Source organism: Macrobrachium nipponense, chromosome 12, assembly GCF_015104395.2.
Source record: "Macrobrachium nipponense isolate FS-2020 chromosome 12, ASM1510439v2, whole genome shotgun sequence".
Lineage (NCBI taxonomy): Eukaryota > Metazoa > Arthropoda > Malacostraca > Decapoda > Palaemonidae > Macrobrachium > Macrobrachium nipponense.
This window is the reverse complement of record NC_087205.1, coordinates 4,326,186-4,345,784: the sequence shown is the minus strand read 5'-3', so window position 1 is coordinate 4,345,784 and position 19,599 is coordinate 4,326,186. Positions and strand designations below refer to the sequence as shown.

The 19,599-nt window shown below is 42.1% G+C and overlaps 1 protein-coding gene across 2 annotated transcripts in view; it reads left to right on the top strand.

Annotated features, from left to right (window-relative positions):
- The window catches only part of LOC135224306 (titin homolog), a 69,996-nt gene extending 51,658 nt beyond the window's left edge, over window positions 1-18,338 (top strand). For both annotated transcript variants that reach the window (XM_064263169.1, XM_064263171.1), the window contains exons 9-11: window positions 5,356-5,460; window positions 15,110-15,253; window positions 17,265-18,338. In XM_064263169.1, coding sequence (XP_064119239.1) covers window positions 5,356-5,460; window positions 15,110-15,253; window positions 17,265-17,326 — 311 coding nt within the window. In that variant the 3' untranslated portion in view covers window positions 17,327-18,338. The remainder of the gene's footprint in view (window positions 1-5,355; window positions 5,461-15,109; window positions 15,254-17,264) is intronic.
- The last annotated feature ends 1,261 nt before the right edge of the window (window positions 18,339-19,599 follow it).

Genomic DNA, 19,599 nt, shown 5'->3' with positions numbered 1-19,599 from the left:
GGACATCGATAGGCGGCAGGACATCGATAGGCGGCAGGACGCCGATTCTTCGTTAGCCGCAGGACGCAGGCGGCAGGACGTTATTCCGTCAGCGAAGCGTCAACGCGACAGTGATCTGCAAGACATTTCTTCAGCAGAAGAGGATTTGGATTTTGTTGAGGAGAAGAATACGGAACCATCTTCGGATTACAAGATACTGACTTCACGTCTGCTCGATTTTTTGAAGGGGAATTCAAACCAACGGCTCCTTCATCTCCCTTATCGCAGTTTTCCAAGACTAAGACTCCAAAGAAGTCCTCTTTCCTTAAGATGACTCTGTCGATTTCGGCGAAGAAGGCCCTTCAACGTGTGAATGATACTGGAATGAATGGAATAAGAAATAAAGAAGCGGGAAAGGGAAAATACTCTTTCGCTTTTCCACCAGCTAAGTTAGCATCGAAGTCAGGAGTATGGTACGCTACTGGAGAAAGTCTAGGCCTGGGAAGTACCTGCCCCTCCTCCAGGGGGACTTCTCCAGTATAGTGGACAGCTCACGCAGACAGGCGTTGCAGTCTGCTAAGGTCTGGTGGACTTCGTCCGAGTTTGACCATCTTTTTAAAGGGATTTTTAGGACTTTCAAAGTCTTCAATTTCCTAGATTGGTCTTTGGGAGCACTGGCGAACTCCCTAGAAGAAGAAGATTCGCAGGATATGGAAGCGGCTAAGAGCATTATGTCCTGCATGGACAAGGCTCTGAGAGATGGAACGAATGAACTGGCTTCTTTGTTCACAGCAGGAGTACTGAAGAAGAGGTCGCTGTTGTGTTCTTTCGCTTCAAAAGGGGTTTCAAACTCTCAGAAATCGGAGTTGCTGTTCTCTCCCCTTTCAAAACAGCTGTTTCCTTCAGAGGTGATTAGGGATATAGCTCTCTCCCTTTCTCAGAAGGCCACTCAAGATCTTCTCTCGTCTTCAGTTAAGAAGTTCTTACCATCCAAGTTGGTTAAGAAAACTCCAAAGGAACCTAGGCCTTCGCAACAGCCCTTTCGAGGCAGAACGTTCGCTCGAGCCCGCCTTTAGGGGTAAGAGAGTACCCGCTAAAAGAGGAGCCAAGACCACCTCTAAACAATGAGATCTCAGTCCTCCACGACAGTGGGAGCCAGACTTCAAGGTTTTTGGGAAGTTTGGCAGAACATGAAGGCAGATCCCTGGGCTGTCAACGTAGCTCGGGAAGGGTACAAGATTCCTTTCTTGAAGAGACCTCCTCTTGCAACATCTCCGAGAGCCCTCGGGGCAAATTACAACGATTTAGTGAAGAAAGTGGCTCTGTGGGAGCAAGTAGCTTCCATGCTAGAGAAAGGAGCCATAGAACCTGTTCTGGATCACGAATTTCCGGGATTTTACAAACCAGGAATTCCTGGTTGCAAAGTCCTCGGGGAGGTTGGAGCCAGTTCTGGACGTAAGTCAACTGAATCTTTTCGTAGAAAAGACCAAGTTCACTATGGAGACGAACGATTCAGTGCTGGCAGCGGTACGTCCAGGGGACTGGATGGTGACCCTGGACTTACAAGACGCATACTTTCATATTCCAATTCATCCAGGAAGCAGGAAGTATTTAAGGTTTGTGATTCAGGACAGGGTCTTTCAGTTCAAGGCCCTGTGCTTCGGCCTTTGCACAGCCCCCCAAGTGTTCACGAGGATGATGTCCAATGTGGTGAGATGGTTGCACTTAAGAGGGATCAGAGTGTCTTTTTACCTGGACGACTGGTTGATAAGATCCCAATCAAGAAGTCAATGTCTGGAGGACTTGAATCAAACATTGAACTTGGCAAAAGACCTAGGTCTTGTGGTAAACATGGGAAAGTCTCAATTGAATCCCCAACAACAGATAGTTTATTTGGGGATTCAGATATCGTCAGTGACTTTTCGGGCTTTTCCGTCCCCCAAAAGGCAAGCCCTATGCATTCGGAAGGTGCAGGACTTTCTAGAGAAAGACCGATGCTCAGCAAGAGAGTGGATGAGTCTACTGGGCACACTCTCTTCGCTAGAGAGGTTCATTGCTTTAGGAAGACTGCACATGAGACCTCTACAGTTTTTCCTGAAGGATTCATGGCCAAGAAAAATTGCAACCGGATTCCTTCCAGTTTCTAATTCTGGCCGAAGTGAAGGAGGAATTAAAGTGGTGGCTAACTCCAGGCAGGTTAGCAAGAGGGATGTCGCTTCAGCAGAAGAGCCCAGACCTCATCTTGTATTCCGACGCTCGGACGCGGGTTGGGGAGCGACATTAGGCCCTCAAGAGGTGTCGGGACTTTGGAGCAAGGAAGAAACAAGTTGGCACATAAACAGGAAGGAACTGATGGCAATTTTCTTGGCCTTGAAGCACTTCAGAGAGTTGATTCGAGACAAGACAGTGCAGATCAACTCGGACAACACCACGGCTCTGGCATACATCCGCAAACAAGGAGGGACTCATTCTTTTCCCCTTTACAAGCTGGCAAAGGAAGTTCTGCTTTGGGCGGAAGAGGAAAGCGTCGTGCTGCTCACCAGGTTTATACAGGGGGAGAAAAATGTGAGTGCGGACCTGTTGAGCAGAAGAGAACAACTTCTCCCGACTGAGTGGACTTTGCACATGGAGGTTTGCCAGAGCCTGGAAGTTGTGGGGCCGTCCGGTAGTAGATCTGTTTGCGACAGCCAGAACAAAAAGATTACCAACCTATTGCTCTCCGGTTCCAGATCAGGAAGCAGTGGCGGTCGACGCATTCCTGATGGATTGGACAAACTTAGATGTTTACGCTTTTCCTCCATTCAAAGTACTGGGGAAAGTTATGAAGAAGTTCAGGGAGAGCCAAGGAACGAGGATGACCTTAATAGCTCCGTTTTGGCCGGCCCAAAGTTGGTTCACAGAGGTACTGGAATGGACAATAGATACGCCAAGGACTCTTCCTCTAAGAGTAGATTTACTCAGACAACCCCACTTCGACAGGTTTCACAAGAATACCCTCGCTCTGGGTCTGACTGCGTTCAGACTATCGAAAGTCTTGTCAGAGCGAGGGGATATTCTAGAGAGGTGGCCAGTGCAGTGGCTAGAGCCAGAAGAACCTCCACAATTACAGTATAGTCAGTCGAAGTGGGAGAATTTCCGGAAGTGGTGTAAGAACAGGAAAGTGTCTTCATCCCAGTACCTCTGTGACCCAAATCGCAGACTTCCTTCTATACTTGAGGAAGGATTTGGGTTTGTCAGTTTCGACAATCAAAGGCTATAAAAGTATGCTAACCTCAGTGTTAGACATAGAGATCTAGACATCTCTAATAACTTAGACCTTAGAGATCTGATTAGGTCATTTGGTACCAAGAAACAACCCCAATGCAGGCCACCTGCTTGGAACCTCGATGTTGTCTTGAAGTATTTAACCTTTAGCAAATTCGAGCTTTAGAGAAATCCTCTCTGAGAGATGTTGCTAAGAAAACTATCTTTTTAGTCGCTTTGGCAACGGCTAAAAGAGCTAGTGAGCTTCAGGCCATATCGAAGAAGGTGGGATGGAGACATGACAACGCAGTGTGTTCATTCCAGGAAGGTTTCTTGGCCAAGAATGAGAATCCGGCTAATCCTTGGCCAAGATCCTTTGAAGTTTTGGGTCTTTCTGAGTTAGTGGGTCATGATCAAGAAAGAGTTCTCTGCCCATGAGAGCATTGCGTTTTTATATGGAAAGAACAAGAGAGATCAGAGGGAATTCTGATGCTCTTTGGTGTTCAGTTAAAGACCCCAGTAGACCCATGACGAAGAATGCTCTAGCCTTCTTCATGAGAGAGTTGATTAGAGAGCTCATATGTTGTGTCAAGAGCAGAGCTTTGGTATTTTGAAAGTGAAGGCTCATGAAGTCAGGGCAGTTGCGACTTCATTAGCTTTTAAAAAGAATTTAGCCCTCAAAGAAATTATTGAATCCACATATTGGAGAACTAATTCAATATTTGCGTCTCATTATCTTAGGGATATTCAGACAACCTTTGATAATTGTCAGACGCTAGGTCCATACGTGTCCTCTGGTACAGTATTGGGCAAAGGAGTTACTACCCCATAACCTTCTTTTAAGCTAGTTGATTTTATTAGGTGATGGTGTTTGTGTTTTTTGGTGGTCTGAGAAAAGTGTTCTGTACTTTTATCAGTCTTGTTAGTATTATCTTGGTGTGGTGTGTGTGTAGTTCAGGTAAATGATCTATTACTAGCTTGAATGCCGTGGCATAAGAGGGCTGTAGGGTTCTGTCAACACATTGGTCACGTCCAGTTGTCAGTTCCAGTCTTAGCTTCTTCAACATACAGGACACTTCCTTGTTGAGAGCTCCTAAGGTTTAAGCAGGCTTAGAGGCAGGACCTATGAAGTCAGCTACCTTAGCAGGTAAGGAACCTAGAGTTTTAATAATATTTTAATAATATTTTTATACTCTAATAATGTTGCTGTCTTTGACCCACCTCCAAATGTGTCAATCAGCTATATATATACCTGCCAGGTAAGTGTCATACATTAAAATGAAGTTTTTATGTTAAAACAAAGTTTAATGTATACTTACCTGGCAGGTATATATATAGCTATATTCTCTGTTCCACCTGGCAGAAATTTTCAAAACTCGCGGCAAACGCTAGTAACCTATTAGTAGTTCAGGCAACCACCACCCCGTTACCGTGGCGCTAGTGCTAGGAACCGTTCCCAATTGGGCCAGATTTTCTCTGAACCCTGTCTCCTGAGGGGAGGAGGGTGGGCATTAAATTATATATACCTGCCAGGTAAGTATACATTAAACTTTGTTTTAACATAAAAACTTCATATTTTTTTCTAACTTAATTGTCCCAATTAAAAAGTGAAAATAGTGTTTATATTAAGAGGCTGTCTACAGTCAATTTACCAACCTTCTTCCACACATATCTCAACACTTGACGTTTATTTATAACTTTTATTCTCAACACTTAACTTTTATTTATCACTGTAACAATAATACTACCACTTTTCATTTGCAAAGTTGAAGGTAACATGAATTTTGCCATTTGAAGGGGTTTATCATCGTTTCATTCTATTGCCATTTGCAAAAGTGTTTACGGTGCATGTGCATTGAAATTATTTTCTGGTCTATAATGTGAATTATTCCCCCCAAAATACACATAATAGGTTGAAGCTACAAGGCTATCTAGTTAATTTATCTAAATATCAGTATGCAGTAAAAGAGCCCCGTGCGTTTGACCATTGTTGGAACTAGAAATCATCTGGTTTGAGGAGAAGGCTACTCTCTAGCCTGCTTTGAATGTAGTTGGTTAAATTGTGCATGAATTGTTAATTCGCTGAATATTTAAGTATAGTACAATTGATAAATGCCTACACTATTCTTTCAGATGTAGATGTTTGGGGGGAGGAGAGTCCTGAGGTTGTTGACAATAGTGCTATTTTGATATCGGTAGATGCAAGTACAACGATACCAGCCTTGCCAGTCCTACCAGGTAGCTATTGCATGCTGTTTGTTTTCTGTCTAAACAAATCCTTCAATCCAATCTTGTGATAGCTAAATAAATTATCTTGGTGGTCAGGTAGATTTGCATTATTTTTAATTTTAAATATAAAATCTACATATTAAAAATGCTCTTGTTTTTACAGCAATGCAAACCCTTGTATTTGTTTAGGAGTAGCTTTAGATGACTTAAATACTTAGGTTTGTGTACCCTGGGAAAATAAAAATGTTTGAAATTCGATATACTGTATGTAACTCTGTAACAGCTTATAAAAATGAAGCATGTGGTGTGCTATTGTGCTATAGGTTCTCCCATTGCTTTTCTTTGTAAAGATAATTTATATTTTGTTCATGACACTTACCTGCCAGATATATATATAGCTGTATTCTCTGACGTTCGACAGAATTTCAAAACTCCCGGCACACGCAGTGGTCGGCCAGGTGGTTAGTACCCATTCCCGCCGCTGGGAGGCGGGCGTTAGGAACCATTCCCATTTTCTATTCAGATTTTTCTCTGTCTTGGAAGTGTAAACACTTGTTTCCATTACCTCCGCTCAGATTTTCGAAACTTCTTTGGTCACTTAAGTATTCTGATTGTCTTTTGGTTGTTGAAATTGGCTTTGTGACTTGGCATACGCTATTGTGGTTTGAATTTGAATTGGATTGTTCTTGATTTGTGATGTCTGGATCTAGTTCTACTAGTTTCAGGGTGTGCGGTGTGAAAGAGTGTAAGGTTAGGCTACCGAAAGCCTCAGTAGACCCTCACACGGTGTGCACGAATTGTAGAGGGCATGTTTGTTTATTGGATGATAGGTGTAAAGAATGTGAGGTTCTGACTAATGTTGAATGGAAGGCGTATGAGTCTTATGTACGTAAGCTTGAACGGGACAGAATCAGGAGGTCTTCCTCCAGGAGTGCTTCTGTCAAGAGTCGCGGTGATAAAACACCGCAGTCTAATATAAATGTAGAGCCTATTACGCCTAACCCTGTTATTTTGCCTTCGGGCAATGAAGTGATTGCTGAAGGTAACGCTCTTACTACAATTATGGAGTCGATTCGGAACCTTGAATCAAAAGTGCTCGCGCTCCAAACTAATGTGCAAAAGTGCAGTGATAGTGATGGTGTTGTGGAGGGGGCGTCAAACCGGTCCTATAGCGCCTCCAGGCTGAGACCTCTGTCGGACTCCCAGGACATAGGGAATGGACATGTCGTAAGCCGAAGGAGGGTTACGGGAACTAAACACCGGTCTGGCGTCCCTGCGGCAGTACCTGAAGACGATTCCCAGGCTGCCAAAGATCGTGCGCGAGCTCGAATATTAAAAGAATGTTTCTCTTCCTCCGAGACGTCTTCTCCTCAACGAGGATGGGTCTCTCGGAGGACCTCTCAAGATGAGAGCGGTAAGGATGTAAGTTGTCGCACAGGCGGCCATCGTCGTTCCCGCCTTCTTAAGAGAGGATTTAGAGAAGAGGACGTTTTATCAGAAGATCGGGAACGTCCTCATACGCGGCTTCCTCTTAGTTCTTCTCCGGAAGACTTTGAAGACGCTATCCCTCAGAAGAGGGTTAGGACTTCTGGTGAAAAGAAGGTAGTCTTATTCTCCAATCTACCTGAAATTAGTCCTGAGAGAAAGAAGAGGGCGTCCCCTCACCCATCGTCTTCTCACTGGATAAGTCCTTCGTATGAATCTTCCCCATCTAAGGAGACCCTACTGGCGATGCATCGACAATTGTCTACGTTTTTCGCTGAAAGAGAGTCAAGATCATGTCATCGTAAGAAGGATCTATGGTTGCCTGTCAAGAAATCCAGACGTTCTCCTTCTTCCTCTCCTCGTCCTTCTCCCTTTCCTGTTTCGTCACCTTTTAGATCTCGACGACTCATGCAGGAGCGCGCTAGTACTCCTGTTGATAGAGCCTCTGGAAGTATCGGCGAAAACGTCAAAGATGCTAGTTGTTGCACAGGCGGCCATCGTCTTTGTCAGGAGTTGGAGAACTCTCAGAGGACTCGCTTCGGCGATGTTCGAACGGAGGAAGATAATGTTGATAATCGGGAACGCAGAGAGAATCTCCAGCGCCATAGAACTATTAGAGAAACTTCTGTCAAGGTTTCTACTCGTAAGTGTCGAGACACTCGGCAAGAATCCCGTAAAGACCCTTCTCAGCACGCTCGTCCTGCGGTCTTTCAAGAAACCGCTCAGGACGTAAGATATAGGTATCGAGAAGCTTCTAAGGACAACGTTGATGGCGCACGGCAGTCTACTTATAATGTCGCTCCTCGATGGGTGCGCAAAGGCTTAGTTGGAGAAACACTTTTCTCATCGCGAAACTGTTCAGGACGCTCGTGAGGACGCTTTGCTGGATGCTCGATATCACAAACATCGGCAAGAAACTCACGATGCAGGTTCTAAGGACGCTAATCATCCTAGACGTCATGACGCTATACGGCATGATGCTAAGAAGACTTTGCTAAGCGCTCGGCGTCCTTCATGTCAGGACGCTCGCCAGGAGGAAGATAAAGACGCTCATGAGTATGCGTTTGAGGACGCTAGGCGTCCTAAGAGTCAGGACGCTCGCAGAAATACGAGGCAGGACGCTCCTCAGACGGGTGAGCGATCGACTCTTCAAGAATTTAGACAAGAGCCTCGTTTGGACTCTCGTCAAGAGAGAGTTCTCCAGGACGCACCTCATGACGTTCCTTTACAGGAACTTGATAGAAATTCGACGCTGATTGGAGAACATACTCTAATTTCCTCTTCGAAAATTCCCCAGGGAAATAAGAGTTTAGTCTCTTCGCACTCGAAACAGGACACCTCTGCTGTTCCTTTGGAAGAAGAAGATTCAACTGACCCTGGTCCTGAGGATGAGGAAGAGTCTTCAGCCTCATCTTCTTCAGATTATAAAACCCTGACTCGCCTTTTGAAAGACTTATTTCCTGATAAGTTTCAAGCTCCGGTTCCTCTCTCTCCGCCTTCTCAACTATCTTCATCGAAGGCAAGGAAGACGCCAAGATTTGTGAAGATGGCCACGTCACTCTCCACAAAAAGGACGTTCAAAAGGATCCACGATTGGATGGAATCCAAGAAGGCGAAGGGCAAGACTTCATTTGCTCTTCCCCCCGCAAAACTTAGTGGTAGAGGAGGAATATGGTATGAAACGGAAGAGGAAGCAGGTTTGAGGGTCCCTGCATCCGCTCAAGGTGATTTCTCTAATTTGGTGGGTGCTCCGAGAAGATCTTACCTTCCTTCAGCAAAAGTATCCTGGACGATGACGGAAACAGACCATCATCTTAAGGGTATTTATAGAACATTGGAAGTTTTTAACTTCCTTGACTGGTGTCTAGGAGTCTTAGATATGCAGTCTAGAAGTCCAGACTCGAGTTCTTTAGAGGAATTGTCTAGTATTTTGTCTTGTATGGACAAAGCAGTAAGGGATGGCTCCGACGAATTGGCATCACATTTTGTGTCGAGTCCTTAAGAAACGTGCGCTTTACTGCAGTTTTACATCAAAATCAGTATCGCCCGCACAGAAAGCAGAACTGTTGTTCGCCCCCTTTTCGGCTCATCTTTTTCCTCAATCAATGATAAAAGATCTATCAGTGAATCTTCAAGAGACCTATTATCTCAATCCTCAAAACGTCCTGCTGCCCATCCCTCTTCCCGGACTACGCAAGTTTTCAGGAAGAATTTTAAGCCCTTTCGTGGCAGAGCTCCCTCGAGAGCCTCCACTCGGGGGAGAACCTTCCCTAGAGGCAGAGCCCCATCAAAGTCTAGGGGAAAGAAATGACTTATCTACCCTTCAGACACCGGTCGGAGCGAGACTCGCTCTTTTCTCAGAAGCTTGGAGGATAAGAGGAGTGAACAGTTGGTCACTCCAAGTTATCGAGAACGGTTACAAGATCCCGTTCCTCTCGACCTCCATTAAGCACGGAACCGATAGATCTGTCGCCATCTTACCAGACTTCAAAACAACAGATCCTGCTAGATCTTTTGGATCAAATGTTAGAGAAGAGAGCGGTAGAGCGGGTTCTATCATTGAATTCCCCGGGCTTTTACAACAGGTTATTCCTGGTTCCGAAGCAGTCTGGGGGATGGAGACCTGTCCTGGATGTGAGCAGACTAAATCTTTTTGTAAGGAAAGAAAAATTCAAGATGGAAACTTCACAGTCTGTTTTAGCAACACTAAGACCAGGGGACTGGATGGTGTCCTTGGATCTCCAAGATGCATACTTCCATGTCCCGATCCATCCTCGGTCCAGGAAGTACCTCAGATTCGTCTTAAAAGGGCAGGTCTTCCAATTCAGAGCCCTCTGCTTCGGACTAAGTACAGCTCCGATGGTTTTCACGTTTTTGATGCAAAACGTAGCAAAATGGCTTCATCTTTCGAAGATAAGAGTCTCACTCTATCTAGACGATTGGCTCATCCGGTCGTCTTGCAAGACAAAGTGTCTGGAGGACCTTCACAAAATGTTACAGCTGACAAAAGCCCTAGGCCTTCTCGTCAATTTCGAGAAATCCCATCTGATCCCAACACAGTCCATCGTGTATCTGGGGATTCAGATGGATTCAGTGGCTTTTCAAGCTTTTCCATCCACGGAACGTCGGCTGAAATGCTTAGAAAAAGTATTAGTCTTCTTAGAGAAGGAAATATGCTCAGCGAGGGAATGGATGAGTCTGCTGGGGACCATTTCCTCGCTGGAGAAATTTGTTTCTCTGGGAAGGCTACACCTCAGGCCGCTTCAGTTCTTCATAGCAGACAACTGGAAGAACAAAAAAGACTTGAACGAAATTTTAAGAATCTCTCAGTCGGTCAAAGACCATTTGAAGTGGTGGTTCGATCCCGTCAAGCTATCGGAAGGACTGTCTCTCAAGCTTCTGAGCCCAGACCTAGTGTTGTTCTCAGATGCGTCCATGACAGGCTGGGGAGCAACACTGGGGGAGGAAGAAGTGTCAGGCCTCTGGAGAGGAGAACAGAGGTCCTGGCACATAAACCTCAAGGAATTAGAAGCAATTCGTTTGGCTCTGCAATTATTCGAGGAAAGAATTATAGGACGGATTGTCCAGATCAACTCGGACAACACCACAGATCTCGCATATATCAAGAAACAGGGAGGGACGCATTCTCGACCCCTGTTCAAGATAGCGAGGAATATCTTGCTCTGGGCGAAGATTAGGGATATAACGTTGCTAACAAGGTTCGTGTCAGGAGTGCAGAACGTTCGGGCAGACCTTCTTAGCCGTCAACATCATCAGCTGCTTCCGACCGAGTGGACTCTCCATTCAGAAGTTTGCCGGGAGTTGTGGAGACTTTGGGGGTGGCCATTAGTAGACCTCTTCGCGACATCGAAGACAAAGAGGCTCCCAATTTACTGCTCCCCGGTTCTCGACCCAGGAGCGATAGCGATAGATGCCATGCTTTGGAATTGGAAGGGAATGGATGTCTACGCCTTTCCTCCATTCAAACTCCTGGGAGAGGTGATAAGGAAGTTTGCGGCTTCAGAAGGAGCAAGAATGACTCTGATCGCCCCATTTTGGCCTGCAAGCGACTGGTTCGCAGAGGTCATGTCATTTCTGGTAGACTTTCCAAGGACTCTACCAGAAAGAATCGATCTACTCAAACAGCCCCACTTCGAGAGGTATCACAAAAACCTCTCCGCTCTGAGTCTGACTGCATTCAGACTATCGAAAAGTTGGCCAGAGCGAGAGGTTTTTCAAGAGCAGTGGCAAGAGCTATTGCCAACGTTAGAAGAACATCCTCTCAAGTTGTTTACCAATCAAAGTGGGCTGTTTTTAGGAGATGGTGTAAGAGGAGAGATGTTTCCTCCTCCACGACCTCTGTGAGCCAGATTGCCGATTTCCTTCTACACCTTAGAAATATTGACAAGCTTTCAGTGCCCACGATCAAAGGCTACAAAAGCATGCTGTCGACAGTCTTCCGACACAGGGGCTTGGATTTGTCGAATAATAAGGATCTGCACAATCTTTTGAGGTCTTTTGAGACCTCAAAGATTCCATGACCTAGAATTCCGTCATGGAATCTGGATGTTGTCTTGAAATTTTAATGTCAAGCCCATTTGAACCTTTGCATGCTGCCTCGATGAAGGATCTAACTAGAAAGGCTGTCTTCTTAACAGCTTTAGCAACAGCGAAAAGGGTTAGCGAGATTCAGGCCATGAGTAAGCATGTGGGCTTCAGAGAACACAATGCGGTGTGTTCTCTGAGTCCCTCGTTCTTAGCCAAGAACGAAAACCCGTCCAACCCTTGGCCCAAGAGCTTTGAAATCAAGGGGTTATCAGAGATTACCGGACGAGAACCAGAGAGAGTCCTGTGCCCTGTCAGGGCTCTCAAGTTTTATCTGGCGAAAACTAAACAATGTAGAGGTCCGTCGGACAACCTGTGGTGCTCGGTCAGGAGACCAGAATTACCAATGTCGAAGAACGCTCTGGCGTTCTTAAGAAGCACCATCAGGGAGGCTCATGCGTCTTGTCCAGATAGTGACCTTAGTCTTTTGAAGATTAAAGCTCACGAAGTCAGAGCCATAGCGACTTCGGTGGCTTTCCAAAAGAATATGGCACTCAGTGATATCTTGAGTGCCACATATTGGCGAAGCAACTCTGTGTTCGCTTCACATTACCTCAGAGATGTGAAAGCAACATATGAGAATTGCTACTCGCTGGGACCATACATTTCCGCAGATATAGTAATGGGGACATGAAGCGGCACGATTCCCATCCTTTGGAAAATGGATAGGTGTGCTTTTAATTTATGGTGTTGTTTTTTATGGTTGTAGGGTCGCCGCTTGAGGCGGACTTCCCTTTATTTAGCCTAAAAGTTATGGGACTAACTTAGTTGGGCTAGGTCAGGTGGTATTGTTTTTGCTTCGTTGTCCTCAGAGTATGGTCAAAATGGTCTAGTCACATTGTGGTCACGCTCCCGTTGACAGATCATCTAGAGCCCTCCAGCTATACAGGTCACTACCTTGCTGGAAACTCTAGTTAAGCAGAAGCAGACTTGGGTGACCGTAATCACGAAGTCAGCTATGCTAACAGGTAAGGAACCAAGATGTCAATCATCTGCATGTAATTTGTTTCCAAAATCCTTCTATTCTGTCCCTTCCCACCTCCAAGGGTGGGATTCAGCTATATATATATATCTGGCAGGTAAGTGTCATGAACAAAATGATTTTGTCTGATACAATAAAGTTTGTCACTTACCTGGCAGATATATATAATCAAGTACCCACCCACCTCCCCTCAGGGGACAGTGGTCTAGAAAAATCTGAATAGAAAATGGGAATGGTTCCTAACGCCCGCCTCCCAGCGGCGGGAATGGGTACTAACCACCTGGCCGACCACTGCGTGTGCCGGGAGTTTTGAAATTCTGTCAAACGTCAGAGAATACAGCTATATATATATCTGCCAGGTAAGTATGAACAAACTTTATTGTATCATGACAATATCATATTCAGATTGGTCTTTGTATAGAAGAACTGTGCACATGATTGTACATATTCATTACTTTAAATTCTTAAAGCTAGTGTATGTTTCAGAATTATTTTGATGAGTTTTGCAGGAGTGTAAAAGACTTCACATACAAAGTAGTTTAATGTGGAATTTCAATGGATTATGGATGCTAAGCTTCTGTTAAGGCAGTAACTTGGATTTAATACTGGAAGCTAATCTATTAAGAGGTAACAGGAAATTTTAGTTTGGAGTAAGCTTACAGAAGATAAAGACTCGGGGAGGCTGCTTACTTCCGGACAGAACAATATTTCAACAATGGTCAATCGAAAGGATTAGTGGCATGTAGCATTTTCACATATTTTTGTAGGTACAGGGGAAGCCTTATGTTTAATACCTTTCAAGGGCCTCAGTGGCATGGTCGGTATGGTGTTGGCGTGCCCACCTTGATGGCCGCAAGTTCGATTCTTGGGCATTCCACTGAGGAGTGAGAGATGTGTATTTCTGGTGACAGAAGTTCACACTCGACGTGGTTCGGAAGTCACGTAAAGCCAGTGGTCCTGTTGCTGAATAACCACTGGTTCCATGCAATGTAAAATCACCATACAAACAAAATCTTTCATGTTGGTAGCATTTTAGATAAGTGTATGGTGCTACAAAAAAGGAAAGTATGATGTTCAGTGTTTCATAGTGACTCCATAGCATTTTTTGGTACTTTTTCATGGCTGAAAAGAATTTACATAGATATTCACTTTTTTGGTCAGGGCTGGAAAAACGTGTTAGGCCAAGCAAGTACAGATATTATAAGTTAATGGTTTCTTTCTGAGATATTGTTGTAGTTAATATAGTTTGTGAGTAATTTTACGTCATTTTGGGGTTAACATCTACGTATGCTGTACTTTTCACTGTACTCTACACAGTATTAACCCTTAGGAGCTGGGGTAATAAATTGATATGCAGCACCCCATGGCAGCAAAACTTTGAGGTTGGCAAATTTATGAAAAAAAAAACCTGTGGAAAGAGGAAGATATGCAAATGCATATGGTAAAAGAAAAAATTCTAAAAAAATTTCCTACCTTCCACGAGAAGTTGAAAGTGACTATTTACAACCCCTTGTTAGGCCTCTTTTATAAGACAGTTGTAAATTTTACCAACTTATATATGTTTTTACTAATGAATAATTTTATTTTATTTTTTTTGCAAAATTATAATTACAGCTCACACAATATCAAAACAAGAAATAAAATCAGTAACAAATTCTTTGCATATTTGTTGAAAAATATTGACATAAATTTTCCAAGAACGAAGATTCAGCAACTTTTTTTATTTGTACATGTTTTTTCTAATATTTCTTTGAACTTTTCTTTGCAAAGTTACCTTTACAACTGATATACTGTCGTAAAAGACGAACAATAACCAACAGCAACCCCTTGGTATACGTATGTGAGCAAATTTACAAAAAACACGTCATATGAGACAAACGCTGTACATTCTCTCTTCAAGTCAGAAGCAGAACTAAAGTGTTCTGAGATGCCAGACTTGTGATAGTAGCCTGTGTAAAAGTTGCCATTAGTGAGTTTATGGGCTATAGAAGATTTAGCGCCTCTTTCTCGCCCAATTATTATGAAATCGATGGCACGTAATATTGTTTATCTACAGGATCAGTCCATCCACCACCCCAAACCTGTTATTACTCTCAATGAGCAATCCGTCCATAAAGGGTTAACAGCTCTTCAGTGTCCCTTGGGCTCTATGTGCCCAATACTTTTTACTTTAATATTTTTCTTTTTCCACATAGCCCTCTAGTTCTTTTTAACTTACTTTACTTCAGTTTTCACATTCCATTTAAGAGCATATCCTTCTAGAGAGAGAGCCCTCAGTGAATTTAGAAATGTGACCCGTTAGTCTACTTTGTCATTGTTCATTTTACAAGCATTGCCATTATACTTTTATTAACCTGTTTATGCAATCTGAGTTTCAGCTTTTTCTCATGCACAGCTATAAAAATATTTTAAAGTAATGAAAAAATTGTTCCATATTTCCATATTTAACTTAGAGATGAAAGGGATATTTTTATTTCAAGTCAAAATATATGTGCAGTGGATGGAAAGGACTAGTCTGTAGCTTACATGGAACGGTTTTGTTATTGTTTTTCGAGAAAAAAATCTGAAATCCATATTCTTTTGCAGTAACCAGGAGATCATGTCGTATAAGTTTGCTCCCAGGGTTAACCGAAAGTCCAGCAAGTGGAAAGCTTACTACTGTTGATGAAGATTTGATTGCCTGGGAAACTCCTATGATGTCAGCCAAGAAAACAAAGAAGATAGAAAAGGGTAAGAAGCTATATTAGAATATTCCCATATCCGTACACTTTATTGCGAGATTGCCTCTTTTCCAAAAGATTCACTTGATAATTGTATGCCATACTGTCACAATCATCCTACATGGACTGGGAGTTTTATAGTTTGGTCATTCTTTTCCAATTCTAATAAGTAATCTTTATTCTTACATAAATACAAACCATCAGTCTTTACATAGGAATTACCTTAAGTGCAAGCTGAAGCAGTCTATTCTATGCAACAAGGTTGTCTGGTAGTTGAACTATCAGTGGGAGGGGCGAGGGGTACCCTCATTGTTGATTGTGTAGACCTTTTTGGCAGGATAAATCAAAGGCAGACATAAAAAACTGACTTAATTTACCTCTTGAGATCCAACTTGACAGTGTTGATGACAGAATCTATTAATTGCTCTATCCTTGACACAGCTTGCAGTTCTTTAGTGTGTGGTAGTGATTGGTTAAAAGCACACACCCAGTCTTTGTCAGACTAGGAAAAATTGCGAATAAAAAAGGAAGAAAGTGAAACAACGTTTAGATTTGTGATAGTAATGTTTATAAGTCAATGAAGAAAGTAAAATTTCAAGTGAACATTGTAGGTGACAGAGCAATTGTGATAACAGATGTGGTGAACTGCTCTATCCCCCTTTTAGCGCCTTTGGGATAGTTTCTATATGTACGCTTTTTCTCCATTCTCTTATTTGCCAGGTGATCATCAAGGTAATGATCACCACGAATCTCAAAATGACCCTGGTGGCTCTCAAATGGTCACATGCCGAAGGGTTATTAGATTTTTTATTCATTTAACTGTGTGCAAAGCAGATGCTTTAATTAGATAAAAAAAAAGGCCGTATTTAGTCAGGGTTTTGAGATATATTCAGTAATGTATAATTGAATGGAAGTCATGCCTGATAATTTTTACGTATGTATATAGATGTATTTAATATTTGCTTAAAATACACTTTTGGTTTTTATTTTGTTTAGATAGATGTGCGCAATACCTATAAACCTATATGTCATTAGATTTGTTTCTTGTACTTTTTAGAAAAGTAAACTATCCTGTTACAGGTTTCTGAAGAATCAAATGAATTAATGGTTGTTTGAAAATATTACTTAAAGATTAAATCTAATGAATTTTACTTTCAGATTAAATCTATTCATTTGACTTTTTTGTGTATAAAAAGCATTACTTAAACAATTGACCTTCCTCCCAGCCCCTGCTAGCTGCATCTGTGCAGAGAATGAAGACAAATTTATGTTAATAGGTTTTTGTAGGAAGAGAGAATTAAAATTTTATTTATTTAACAATGGGGATGACAATACGTCTGTAAGGCAATACAAAATTTTTCAAACAATGACTTCCTTCTGAAGAAAATGTGTCTTATCACCAATAAAAGTCTCAAGAAACTGATTTTTTCTAACTGAAGTTTTGTCATAAATTGTATTACATTTTCTCTGCTTACTCACACCTGCTAATGCATGGGAACTCTTTCTCCTCTCATTTCCTCATATTCATGATCATCCTCAGTAGAACCTGAAGTTTTTAAACCTAAGACAACATTGTCAGTATCTGTGATATAAACATCACCATATTCGCTACTATCACTGTTGCAACTGTGATGGTTCAGGTCTACTGATATCACCGTCATTTCCAAATAAGATTCAACAAACTTCGTTTTATGGAGAGAGCTCCTTCCTCTGACTTTTGATAATTACTGAAGGTCTGTGATTTGTCCTGAAGTTATCCAGTTGGTTGGAAGTTAAATATTGCAATTTGTTGCTAGAATATAGACAAACACTGTATAATGATGGGGGGAAAGCAACATCTGTTACATATTCCCTAAATAGAGCCAAAAAAGAATTATGAATTAGGAGGCAAGTCACTCAACATGGACGAAACCTTTCCATGAAAGTATATTTTGTATATTGAAGAGAGCTTGCACAATTTGCAGCTGTTGTGAAAATGTTACTAAATATATTTCCTTCATCTTATATTTTCTCTTTTTTAGATAAACCACGAGCAACCCCATCACGTCGTTCTCGTAGATTAAGCAAGGTGTGTCCGGAGTAAGTTTCATAGTAATTATTAATTAACGTTACTACTAAAGGGTATAGATTTTCACTTTTGAAAGTTATTTTCTTACCAGCTGTCATGTATTGAAGGTAAATTATTTTGTAATATATATCCAAGAAAGGGTATATAACACAGGTATTTCTAGTAGAATGGTTTAATAATATTGATACTTTCTGATTTTGTTGAATTGTTTACCTCTTAAGATGAAGTACTGTATTATGATTTCCATGACCTAGCTGTTTTGTGCCTGTTACAGATCCACATTTTAAAAAATATCCTTTTACTCTATACTTATTGTGTTAGGTAGTTTAAAGAGCTGAAAAACCATTATTTTTTTTGCTATTATATACTAACGTAAATTTAATATCATTCTCTTGTTTAATGAGAGAGAGAGATAATAGTGACTTTTTAAGTGCTTTGGTTTTTGTTATTCCATCATCAGAACAGATAATGCTTAAATATTGTGTTACAGAAAAAAAAGCTGTAAAATACTGATTCAGTATGAAGAAAGGCTGGAATTTTATTTGTTATGAATACTCTTATCATTAGCTACTATAGTTATTTTTAATGTAAATATATATATTTTGCTTTTCACTTCCTTGAATTATCTTTCTTTTTAAGAACAGTTCCATTCTGTCCCCTTTTCAGGATAAGAAATAATCATTTACATTTCCACAGCTTTAAATTGTATATATGTATTGATTTGTAGTAAACATAAGCATTCCCCCAAATTTGGTTTTTGTATTATATATGAAGTATTGAAGTGTTAATTTTTATATAACATTACAGAAATTTAGTTTTCAGGTACATTCTAAAGTAGTTTATATTATAGTGTATTTCAAAAGCAGGGATTGCTTATTTTGTATGTGTAAATTCAGAGCCCAATGATTTTTATTTGTTCCTATGGAAGTGTGAACCTTTGCCTTTTATATAGGGATATCCTTCAGTGTGAGGTGGAAAAGTTGAAATTGGTAATAAAGTCATTAACAGGTGGCTTAAGGGGGGGGGGGGGGGGAGGGGGGAAACCTGGGGGGGGGGGGGGGGGGGGGGGGGGGGGGGGGGTGGGGGGGGGGGGGGGGGGGGGGGGGGGGGGGGGGGGGGGGGGGGGGGGGTTGGGGGGGGGGGGGGGGGGGGAACCTTTCATCACTAGTCCCTTTATCTTCAGAAGTCATCAAATGGGGACATATTGTGCTCCTATGAGATAATGTTTCTCAAAGGTGTGAAGTACTTCCTTCATCCCCTCTATCTTTATTAGATATATATGCCCAATGTTTTTTTCATAATCTTACTTTCAGTTTTAGCTGTGTTGCTGTTGGAAGCTGTTAAGTAGGAGAGGTAACCTTCAAGTGTTAGCATACATCATCCCTTTCATTAGCAAAGTCCTTCCAACTCTTTCCTGATTACACCCCTTCTGAGGAGACAGGGTTATTGTAGGTGATGGGCAATCATACATTACTTATGATGTCAGCAAAGTTTGCTGTTGCAATAACCCTTATGACACTGGTTACTGTTGCTGCAATAGCTAGGAGCTCTACGTTGTTGGGTCTTTGGTGGGTGTGTCCATTCAAAGTACTATTGCAGCTACTCCAATAAAGGATTCTTGATCTGATTTAGGGGAAGCACTGTCCTTCCACCACTTCCCCTCCTGTTGTTAAGCTTATCTCCTGCCACCTCTTCTTTTCCCTCATGGAAAGAGAAGTTGCTGGGAAAGTCGAAGTCCTCTCATAAAAGTCATGGTGTACATAACTGTTTAGTCTTTGGCATGGCGTGTATGGGCCATTCCATACCTACCCACTTAGACACTGTGTAATCCTCAGGGATCACCTTGGAGGAGTTTGCTTGTCTTGCTCGCTTTGTACTTGTTTGTTCTTACGATCAAGCACGCATGAGCATTTTCACTTAGCGCTTGCTTGGTCTCTTGATCAAGCAAGCATGAGCATTTTCACTTAGTGTAAGCTTTGGGGTTATGATTGCAGTGACTGGGCTCTTCCCTTACACCATTCTTGAACAGCATCAAGGCCAGGATAATAAATTGGTCAGCCTGATACAAGTATCATATCATCCCTTTGAGCACCAGATCTTTTCCTTGTGTATGAGGTGCAACTTCCCTTGGCTCTCCTTTTTAATAAAGGACGTTGCATGTATAGAACTACTTTCTGGACAAATTACTTTATATTAGGCAGAATTGTTACTTTTAATGCCCACTTGGGTTTTCCTCCCTTAAGTTGTTAATGGGAGTTTGGCATTTCTGGTAGGTGTAACTCCAGTCC